Genomic DNA, 11,264 nt, shown 5'->3' on the forward strand with positions numbered 1-11,264 from the left:
GCATGAGTATGTATTGTCCTGGTGGGATTCTTGGTTACTAAACTTTGTTCTTTTTTCCAGGCAGGTAAAGGGGACGTGCCAGGGGCGGAGGTTGGGGGCAGGGGCATGAAGTTACATTTCCTTACATGACAAAGGATTAAGTCTGAACAGTGACTTTTCTGTTTCCACAATATGTGCTATTGACTTCTTTCTCATGGGTCTTGCTGTGACTTTTCTTTCTGGGACTTTTCTGTCCTCGGCCCAGAAGAGAGGTCGAGGTGGGGACTCTGACCTGGAGCCTATAGACAGCTGGCTCATAACCCAAGGAATGGTGAGGAGTCACCAGCCCAGCTGAGCCCCCTGTCTACCCAGCCCCTGTCCTGTGTTACAGTCTGCGCCTTCCTCTTGCCACCGGCTGAGCCCTCGTGAATCAGACAGTACAAGGCCGTGCTCTCTCTTTCTGACAGGGGTGCCAAATTTTTCCTCCTGTTTTTGTATAATCTCCTTAAGCCACAGACTTCTAGTCTCAGAAACACTTTCTCTGGTTTTCTGCTAAGGTCCATGCCCGTGGGCCATAAGAGTCTGGGACATTAACAGGGACCAAGGGAGGGTCTTTTCCTTCCTTTTACTGTCTCTGGGGCTCTCGGCAGTATTCACTTTTCCAGGATGAGCACAAATTACTGTGGCTTTTGCTTGGGAGGGGACAGTTCTAAGGGAACAGATTCAAAGTATCTGACCAGTCAGAAAATCCCTCCAGCCCAGTGCCTGTGGATTTGGCAGTCCTAGGCTTGATGGGTTTTTATAGTATGGTTACTTGTGTCCACTAAATCCCTCCAAAAGATTTGAGGCCTCTTAAAGAAATACACAAACATGGTAGGAACAGAATACAAAGAAGACAAAGCTGGGGAGTTCAATGTCATACATGCAATTAGTTCCCATGCAGCAGAGCTTTTCTGGCACAGAGACCTGGGAGGGTCTCTCCTGCCTTGTCTGTTCAGGTGGCCGCCGTGAGCCTGGTGCATGGAGAGAGGGTGACCTCATCCCAGGCCACATGACTTGGGGTGACCATTTCACCTATAACAGAGCCCAAAGCTCTGTGTGGTAGGGCCCGAGCTGGAGAGAATGCAGGGAAGGAAAGATGATAAAAGCAGTGGAAATGCAGGCCTCTCCCTCCAGGTGGGGTGGGGTGGGCGGTGCATAACTGCCCCCTCTGTGCCATGCCAGGCTGTGGCCGGGGGTGGGCCCAGCAGATCCCGGACTGCAGGCAGCACAGACACCACCTGCTTGAGCAAGGTGTGACCAGCGAGCAAGGACTTGGGCCAGGCAGGACTGCCCAGAACCATGGGAGTGAGAGGTGTCTGCTCTGCTCGCCACACAGCCTGGGCTGGTGCCCTCTGCACAGCCACGCTCTGAGGCGGGGCAGGTCTCTCTCCACCTGTCACTGCAGCAGCACACTCCTGATCCGGGTGAAGACAGAGTCATTCCTGGACCAGGCCCTCATTTGCTTCTTTGGGGACAGGCTGGCTCCTGGAGACCACATCCACTCCATTGTCCACATTGGGAAGATCCAGCCTGTGTGCCCTTGTGCCTATTCATCCTGCAAAAAGGATACTGCCCACACAACTGCCCTGAGTGTGGCCTTGGCAGCTGGTGGTGGTGCCTGCCTCTGCCCACACAGGCTGCCTCTTTACTGCCCTGGCCCCACATAGAGCTCCCATCTCTAATTCCCAGAAACAAACTCAACTAACAGCTAACCTGGTGTCTCGCCTGCCTGACTGCAGTTTTTTTTCTTTACAACAACGTACATTAATTGCTTTGCCTTACTTCCCATAGTGTAGACACTGCGAGTCTGTCCAAACCTCCCAAGTACAAATTCTTTACTTGGGAACTTTTTGTACTATGAGTGAGACCAAAGGTGTTCCAGGGGTGGGAACCTCCAGCCCCAAGGCCACACGTGGCCCTCCAGATCCCCAAGTGTGGCCCCTCAACTGAATCCAAACTTCACAGAACAAATCCCTTTATTAAAAGGATTTATTCCGTAAAATTTGGATTCAGTCAAAAGGTCACACTCAAGGATCCAGAAGGCCGCGTGTGGCCCCAAGGCCTCAGGTTCCCCAGCCCCGTTGGGGTGCTGGTTGAAGTGTCATGGGGGAGTCACAGCTGCTCTGGAAATAGCACACCTGAGCTGCAGAAATTGTGCTCAGTGCCTTGAAAACTGGATGGCTCGGTTTCCTTGTGGACGTGGGCCGTGGGAAGCTGCAAAGGAGCGTCCCATGGGGCCTTACTCTCCTGGGCCTTCAGGTATATGAATGTCCAACACCAAAGTTAACTAACAACACCAGGGTCATTACTAGTCGAAGAGCAATGAGATCTGTAAGGAGCCAGCACCCAGTGCTCCTGTGCTCTCCTGCCCAGCCTCTCCAGCTCAAGGTCCTTTTGCCTCTCCTGGCTGATGACCAGCTAGGGGTGTCTCCCTCACGCAGGGTACAGCCGGGAAGATACCCTGTTGTCAAAACAAGAACAAAAGTGGGTTAGTGAAAAGAGTTTGCTGCTGTCAAAACCCAGGCTTGGGCTTGGAGGGAGGGACCCCTACTCAGCCCTGGAGGCTCTTAAGCCCCTCCCACTCAGGACAGATGATCAGTATCCCTGGGAGGACCAGACACACCTCTCCCCCTGGGCAGGTGACCCTCCTGGTCACTGAGGCAGAGCTGCCCCTGCCTACAGTTCCAAGTGAGAGTCAGCCGACAGCTGAGTGAGCCGACAGCTCACCCACCGCTCAGATCAAAACCTGCCGATTCTGACATCCGAGATGCCTACTTCTCTCTGCACGCTGAAAATGGGGAAGGCTGGTCTAACCATTGCTACAGCCAAGCCAGCCAGGCCCGCCTGTCTTCAGAGGGGCTGAGCTTCAGGCGTCAGTCTCTGTTGGAGGGTGTTTCGTGCTAGCTTCCTTCCTTTTTCTCTCTTTATATCTCTCCTTCCTTTCTATCTCCCTCCTCCAACTTACTCTTCTGCAGACCCCTTGGACCAGCCTTCAGCTGGGATCATTGTCCAAGAAGATGCTAAAACGATGGCACATCAGAGCCGACAGACTTCTTAGGGGTCTGCTGGGCCAGCCCTTCATTGAGATGAGGGTGCGGAGGCCTAGCGGGGGCCTGGTGACTAGCCCAAAGCCACAGGGCAGAGACAGAGTCCCCTGAGACTCAGTGCAGTGCCCCCTTCTCCAGCCAGGGCCCCTCCCCCATCAGCCTGGAGAAGGGAGTCTTCTCTTCCCCTCAGCACTTCTTCAGTTGATATTGTCATAGCAGTGCACACATGTAGTCTGTGTCTGATGGCACCTACATTATTAGAATGAACTTTGCCCTGTTATAATAGTCACAAGGCATTTATTTGCCAGGGCAGGAGGTCTAAATAGCTAAGGTTTTATGTCTGGCCACAAGACAGAGAACCCCTGCCTTACATTATGTAAGCTTCACTGTTAACCAACACCCTGCTCCACAGCGGTTCCCGCCCTGAGGCCAAGTGCCTTTCATGCTGAAACGAGTCAGTTCCAATAATTTCTGACATCCCCGGGTTTGAAAATTAGAAAACAGAAGCCCAGCCTGGAAGTGAAGGGATTCTGAGTCATGAGCATTAGGAGCTAAATACAACCTGGCAGTCACCTTGTTTCACAGAGGAGGAGACCAAGGCCAAGTGCTGCCCCTACCCCTGCTCCTGCTTCTTCACCCAGATCTCTGAGGCATCTTAGGACAGAGGAAGCTGGGAACTCTCCGGTGAAGAAACTGGGGTGAGAGAGAAGCACCTCGCCCCAGGTCTGGCTGCCAGTGAGCACGGGGCCCGGGGGAGCCTCCCCCCGACCCGGGGCTGCCTTCCTCAGCCCGCCCCCGGGCTTGGGCTGGAGGACGCCTTTCCATAAATATACTACTTATGTGGAAAAACCTAGGAGAGGGAAGAAAAGAGTTCCCATGATCCAGCTTTTGGAGAGTTTTTTTTGAGGGGATGAGTTTCTCAAATATCACTGTTTATTTTCTGAGCATGCTGGCTCTCAAGATTAATCTTCAAAGAAGAAAACTGGAACATGATCCTAGGCCTCAAGGGATTTATTTTTTAACAGTAACAAAACAATTACAATAGAAATCTGAAGTTTAAGGCCCACGACCCCTTCATGGCTTTTTTTCAAGCCTTTGCAACACATTGAAAAGCTTAGGCTATCTAATCACAATTTCTCCTCAGTGTATCAGGTGTAGAAAAAGGGCCAGTGTGCACTCTAACAGCTGTTGTGAGGTTTATTTGCTCATTGGAGATGCAGCTGACTTTCTAAGCTTCAGTTCTGGGGACTCAGCGTGACACACATCCTCTCAGAGGCCAAGCATTCTGACTTACAGGCACCGAGATCATGAAAATTGGCAGCCCCTGTTCCAGGAACCTGTCAAGGCAGAAGGCCTGCCAGCAAGTGCGAAATAGCAGATCGCACCCTGCTTGTGTCTGGCCAGAGGAAAGTCAACACCTGCTTTCGTCGACTAGTGATGGGCAAGGTGGTGCCCACTCCAGGAACTGTTAGCACATCCACTGGACACTTGAACCCCCTCCCCGAGTGAGTGATCATATGCTCTTTGTCCCTAGGATTCACGTCAGGGTGACAAGGACTCCCTGATATTTTTTCAATTCAACATTCTTAAGTCCCCAGTAAGTCAAAGAGATAAAACGGCAACACAGACAGGCTCTTCCTAATCTGATCAGTGGCAGGCTTGAGCCTTTCTGAAAGACGTGGGCCGCCCATGTTGGGTCTGAGTTAGGGCACAGAGCACATTCCTCAGAGCGAGGGAGGGAAGCACTCTGGTGGCATGGTAGATGCCGCAGGTGTTAACCCCCAGGACTGGAGTTGTCACACCAGGGCTGGTGATACGCATTCTTGGTTCTTTTCCTTTGTGAAGGTCATGTTATTTTTTACATTTGGTAAATTCTGAAGCAGTCCTCTTACTGCTTAGTTTAACTTTATTTTTACCTTAGATCATACTGGGGTGAAGCCAGCTATAGACACAGTGCTGGCATTTTTTTTTTAGAAATAGTGGGCTTGCAAATGAGCCCCCAGAAGTTACCTCCCAGACCCAGAGTAGGGGAGGGGACAGGTCACCTGGATCAAGGGCCATCACCCCATTTCCCTAGGCTGGGAGCCAACATTCCATTAACATGGCTTCTAGGGGATTAAAGGTTATCTCTACTTATCACTTATCAAAGGTTATCTCTACTCATCATGTCATATCTGACAGCAACTTAAATATTATTAGCCACACGCATTTTTCAGAATCTCTGCCCATAAGGCCCTTGGCACAGCGGCCCACGTGTGGCAACTGCCCAGGCACCCATGAGGTGCGTCTTCATTTGTGTGGGCCCAGTCACCCCCTGGCTCCCTGGCTGCTGCTCCCGCTTCTCAGTTGAACTTTTTTCTTTGACTGCTGTGGCACAGATGCCATGGAAAGCTGGGAAGAAAGGATGAGACTAAAGGAAGCTGTTGCATTCGGGCTGCTTCATGATTCTTTTGCCCTAAAGAGACACAGAGACGACTAAAGCCTCACAGTCCCTTTTGTCATCAAAGCCCTCATTTTCGCTGTGTTTCTGCTGGTAGTTAAATGTGCCCGCCTCTGTCCCCTGAGCTACACCCAGGCTGACGGAGCACGTGCCTCCCGGGTGCCCCTGAGAAACGCACCCCTCGAAATGCTGTCAGCTGAGCAAACAGAGACCCCAACGTCTCCCAGGGCTGGTGCTGCCCTGACCCCCTTAGCACCTGCACCCTGCTCTGGGCAGGCTGCCACTCAGCCTCCCTGGCATGTCAGGGGCCCACCCTTGGCTCCTCCAGTCACCCCCTGGGCTGGGCTCAGCAGCGGGCAGTCAGCACTCCTCGCACTGTCCCGGCTCATGAGTTCGGAGTGAGGCTGTAGGACGGGGCCTTCCTGCGGTGAGAAGGGGCTGTGCAGCCATGAGGGCCAACACACGTAGTCAAAAAGTTCTCCATTTCAAGAACTCGTACTGCCACCTTCCTGCCGCCCGCCCTGCCGGGCAGCCCGCTTCTTATAATTTGCACCCCATTGCTTTCCTCACCTGCCATTTCACATGCCGCTGCCCTGTGTTGCCTGTGTGTGCCGTGCCAGTGTGTTTTTTGCTCTGTGTACATTTTGGTTTCATTTGGGGTTGCTTTTGACGATTTCCTTTGTTCCGGTGTTCTGTCTCCCTCGCCTGGCTGTGTGGGGCTGCCTGGCCCACTGCTTGCCGCCTCCATAGATCCCCGTTGCGCAGCCTTCTGTCATGGACGACATTGAGGTGTGGCTCAGGATGGACCTGGTGAGACTCGACTTTTATATCTCGTGTGGGGTGTGGAGAAGCAGAGGCTCTTCTGAGGACAGGCCTCAAGGGGACATGCCCCCCATCCAGGGTCGGTGGAGAGGGAGATGCAGGGCAGGCCCAGCATCTGCGGCTGCCAGCTTGCCACAGCCCACTTTCCTCCCAGACACTCAGCCCACGGCTGCGGTGCCAGGGTGACTCCCAGGCCTAGTGGCCAGCCGTGGTGGCGAGGCTCTGCGCGCAGCCTCCCTCACCACACAGCCTGCCGGACACCAGCCCAGGGAGGGTGGAGCTGGCGTGTGACTCTAGCTCCAGCAGCTTCAAAACAGACATTTGCCTTCCCCGCAGTTTCTTTTCCATTTCAGGGGTGTGTGTGTGCCGTTTTTGGGGGAGGTGTTTTTTTTTGTTTTTTGGGTTTTTTTGGTTTTCATTTCTTTTTTTTTTTTTTATGTGAAATATACACACAGTGGTTTTGTTTTTAATTCACGGTCATTCCCCCTACCTGATTTTTGATTCAAAACAACCCCTGGCTGGGTCCGGTAGCTAATGCCTGTAATCCCAGCACTTTGGAAGGCCGAAGCGGGAGGATTGCTTGCGGCCAGAAGTTTGAGACCAGCCTGGGCAACTGCAAGAGCTGGTCTCTGGAAAAAATTAAAAATTAGCTAGGGTGCATACTTGTAGTTCCAGCTACTTGGGAGGCTGAGTCAGGAGGATCACTTGAGCCCAGGAGTTTGAGGTTGCAGTGAGCTATGGTGACGCCACTGCACTCCAGCCTGGTGACAGAGTGAGACCCCGTTTCAAAACAAAAAAGGAACCCCTGCCTGAAAGACCACTGTAGACCACTATCTCCATCCTGAGAGATGGGGCAAGAAGATGAGGATATTATGCATCTGAAACCGGCAACAGGTCCTGAGAAAGGAGAGCTGGTCCCTCCCTGTGTTTCTTTTCTTTTCTTTTCTTTTCTTTTTTAGTTTGAGACAGAGTTTTGCTCTGTTGCCTGGGCTAGAGTGCCGTGGCGTCAGCCTAGCTCACAGCAACCTCAAACTCCTGGGCTCAAGTGATCCTCCTGCCTCAGCCTCCCACCTAGCTGGGACTACAGGTGCCCGCCATCACATCTGGCTAATTTTTTTCTATTTTTAGTAGAGACGGGGTCTCGCTCTTACTCAGGCTGGTCTCGAACTCCCCAGCTCAAGCGATCCTCCTGCCTCGGCCTCCCAGAGTGCTAGGATTACAGGCGTGAGCCACCTCACCAGCCTCCTCCCTGTGTTTCTTACAAAGCACTTTCACTCAGCAGCCTGGTGGGGGGACAGAATGGGGGTTATTGGCCAGTGGCTGATGAAGGAGTGCATCTGGGAGGGGAAGTGGCTTGCCCAGGGTCATGGGCTAGTTGGATCCTCCCCCAGACCTGGCGACACTTCATCTCTTGCTCCTAGCTGCCTCCTCTTCAGGGGGCCCTGTCCCCAGAGCAGAGTAGCCTCTTGAGTTCTTTAACCACAGGGTCAGCCTGGCTGTCTGTGGGATGGTGACTTGGCCACTTCCCACACTAGGACAGCAGGCCTCAGGTGAGGGCCTCTCACTGCTCTGGGCCTCCTCCCTGGAAGGTCAGGCTTTCTAAGGACACTCATTGCCAAATGAGGCAGCCACTCAGGTGTCAGGAGAGGAAGGAAACATCGCATGATATCTTTACCAAGGAGGGGGCCTCGAAAAGAAATAGTTTCTGTCATAGAAGCCAAGCAAGAAGGGCCAGGGTCCTCACCTTCTAAGGGGGTACCCCAGGATCCAGACAGGGAAGGGACTTGTCTAGCAAGGCTACACAGCAGGTCAGTGGCAGAGCCAGGAAAGAACCCAGGTCTCCTAGACCAGCCTGGGGCCTTGTCACTTCCCCATCCTTCCCAGTGAGGCCCCTGCACACGCCACTTTTCCCAGTCCCTGGGCAGCTCTATGAGCTCAAGAAACTACTGCATTCTCCAAACAAAATCAAGTCTGATCCACTTTATAAGAATGCACAGAGCCTTGGTAGCCCCTTCCGGAGCCGGCAGCAGGTGATAGGATCTGGGCCTCAGGAGGAGGCTGGTGCAGCTCCCGGGAGGCCGCAGGACACGGCTTCTGGAGGGATAGCCTTTCTGCCAAAGCACCTACTGGGTGCCAGGCTCTGTGCCGTGGGCTTCGTGGCCCTGGTCTATCCAGGCCTCCTGCTATTTCCAGCTGTTGGTTGGACAGTGTCTTCCTGGAACCCCTGTGGCTGGCCGCAAGTGAGCATTGTGCAGTGAAGCACAGGCAGGGACCCTGGGAGTGCCTCAGGCTGAGCCTTCCAGTGGCCGTCCCTCTGCGCCTCTCCCCAGAGCCCCGAGAGTGCTGGGGCGGGGGTCCTGCCCTCTGCAGCCCAGGCCGGAGAACCAGCCTGCACTGTTTTTAGACTTTTTCTTTCTGGCCCTTCTGGAGGAGCAAAATCTAGAACCTATTTGGGTTTTTTTGTTTGTTTGTTTTTGCTTTTGTTTTTTAAAAACAAAGTATCTGTTTCTCCAATAAGAAGAGCAGTGCTTGCTATTACAAAGATCTGGAAACAGAAAGAAATAGGAAATTTTGCTCCGGCTGCCATGGGCAGTGCCACCCTGGGGTGGCCAAGGGTGGGCAGAGTTGGATGGGCAGGTGGGGCCGGGACCAGTGCCCTAATGCCGCTCTCTCTGCTCCTCCTACAGAAGGGCGACGACCTGGAGGAGGGCGTCACGAGTGAAGGTATGGCCTGGCTGATGGCCTTATGACGCTCCCTTTGCTGCTCCCACCCAAGGCTGTGCAGGGACCAGCCTGGATCACCATGAAGCCCCTGCTGCCAAAGCACCCACTGTGCCAGGCCCTGAGCCACAGGCTTCAAGGGTGGCTCGGTGCCGCCCAGGCCTCGTGCTGATGTGGGGTGTCATTTCTCTCATCTTGCTTGTTGGGAAACGGAGGTTAGAACAGGTGACTTTCAGCCCGGGCGCCCTCGAAAAGTTCCTCAGAAACTGGGTTCCCCAGCGGCCGCTCCGCAGGGCGGGCGAGGCGGGGGCGGGGCCCTGGGGAGGCCCCGCCCCCGCCTGGAGAGACCGGGACCCGGGCTCCCGGGTGTGCGCCTACGTCAGAGTGCCCTCCAGTCATTCACTTCATAAGGCCTCGCGCACAGCAGCCACAGAAGGTCACAGAGCTAGTGAACAGTGGGTGCAGATTGCCATCTGGGTCCCGACCCCCGGACGCTCAGTCCAGCTCAGACGCGTGTGGCACAGTTCACAGGGTGTACAGGGCGCCGAGGGCGGCTGAGCCCGAGGGAGGGGCCTCCCCGGGCCTCAGCTGATGGGTCTGGTGGGAGCAGTGGGGGCTTAGTTGACCCACACTGACCCCCACGTCCCACCTCCCCCGCTCCTCACGTTTGCCTTCCCGGCTGCCCCTCTGCCGTCACAGTCTGCCAGACCCGCAGTGGCCAGCTGCTCCGCAGGCCGGGGAACCGCCAGAGGCCCAGGCGCTCTAGTTCTGGCGCCCGCGTGGGCGTGGAGCTGCGCCCTCAGCCACCTCCTTCCTCAGCGTCTCTGCAGTCTCTCCCTTTGGCGGGAGAGGGTAGGGTAGGTGGGATGGGCCCTGCCAGGTTAATTAGGAACTCGCCCCTCCTGGAAAATGCACAAACCTCCAGGTGGGCGGTGCAGTAGGTGCAGCAGGTGCTCTGCGCTCTGTTTTCCAGAGCCTTTCCCTGCAGGGCCTGTGGCTGGGCACAGCTGGAACCCTCTCCCCACACTGCCCTCCCACCAGCCCTGGAGGTAGCAGAGGAGGAAACAGGCTGGTCTATAGGCAGCACCCCTGGCTCTGGCTGGCTGCTGGCCCTGCCACCCCTGCCTCCCCCCTGGTGGGTGGTACAGGTTGGAGCTGGGAGGGGTGGGGGCTCGTGCTAGGACGACCCCACCAACCCTGGCCCTTGCCTTGGTTTGTGTTGCAGAGTTTGATAAATTCCTTGAAGAAAGAGCCAAAGCTGCGGAAATGGTTCCTGACCTCCCCTCACCCCCGGCGGAGGCCCCCGCTCCAGCCTCAAACCCTCCTGGCCAGAAGAAGCCAGAGCGGTCAGAGGATGCCCTCTTCGCCCTGTGAGTGGCTCTGTGGTTTGCCTCCCCAGATGGCAGGTCACCGCCCGCTCGCTGTGGACACCAGGCGCTGGCAACTCCTCCCATCCCCATCCCCCCTGCGCCTGCACACCTGTGTCTCCCTGGAAATGCCACCGTGTCTGCTCCCAGGCCTCCCACTAGTCAGGATCAGCTTCGGCCACCTTTTTCCCTCTGGTGGTGGGACAGCTGCAGCCAGAGGCCCCTCCATCCCCTCCTCTCCCCTCACGGCCCCTTCTGCCCAGGTTTCCTCCCAGGAAGAGTGGGCAGAGTGGCCCAGCCCCAGGCAGGGCAGCCCCTTAGCACTGTTTCCTGAGTGGACCTGGACGGTCTTTCTTCCAGTCATCCACCCACCCAGAGAGAAGGGGCGACCCGGGCCCCTCCGTGTGCCCCACCTCCACCTGGTACGGCTGCCCTCCCATGCTCCTCTCTTCCAGGAGGGGCTTTGTGCTGCTGCCTCTGGAAGAACAGGGCACAGTTGCACTCACAGGCCTGGTCTCCTTCTTGGACTGTGTCACCTTGTGGCACATGGTGTGGCTGTACTTTAGAAGTCTCTGTGGGTGCCCACAGGGGGTTCTTTTACCTTCTCTACCCTCTCCATCACTCAGCTGCTAGCCCGGGCCCATGCATGGGCTGGCTCAGCAGCGACATCTGGGACCGAGGGCCCTGCAGGCTCCTGGTGTGGGGAGAGGGCCACAGGTGGGTTGGGAGGGCAGCAGGTATGCCACTGAGATAACACTACTGTCCACCAGCCTGCCCCAGGCACACCCTGCACATTCGCGCCACACACCTGGCCCTGGTTTGTAGAGAGGCTTGCACAGGGAGGCA

The 11,264-nt window shown here is 55.5% G+C and overlaps 1 protein-coding gene across 1 annotated transcript in view; it reads left to right on the forward strand.

Annotated features, from left to right (window-relative positions):
• The window catches only part of TOM1L2 (target of myb1-like 2 (chicken)), a 53,475-nt gene extending 42,486 nt beyond the window's left edge, over nt 1–10,989 (forward strand). Inside the window, exons 12-14 of the mRNA XM_012664987.1 lie at nt 6,259–6,318; nt 9,018–9,054; nt 10,277–10,989. Of these exons, the coding sequence (XP_012520441.1) occupies nt 6,259–6,318; nt 9,018–9,054; nt 10,277–10,425 (246 nt within the window). The 3' untranslated portion in view covers nt 10,426–10,989. The remainder of the gene's footprint in view (nt 1–6,258; nt 6,319–9,017; nt 9,055–10,276) is intronic.
• Nucleotides 10,990–11,264: the final 275 nt, after the last annotated feature.

This window comes from Propithecus coquereli, unplaced genomic scaffold (assembly GCF_000956105.1).
Source record: "Propithecus coquereli isolate 6110/MARCELLA unplaced genomic scaffold, Pcoq_1.0 Scaffold946, whole genome shotgun sequence".
In the NCBI taxonomy this organism is placed as follows: Eukaryota; Metazoa; Chordata; class Mammalia; order Primates; family Indriidae; genus Propithecus; species Propithecus coquereli.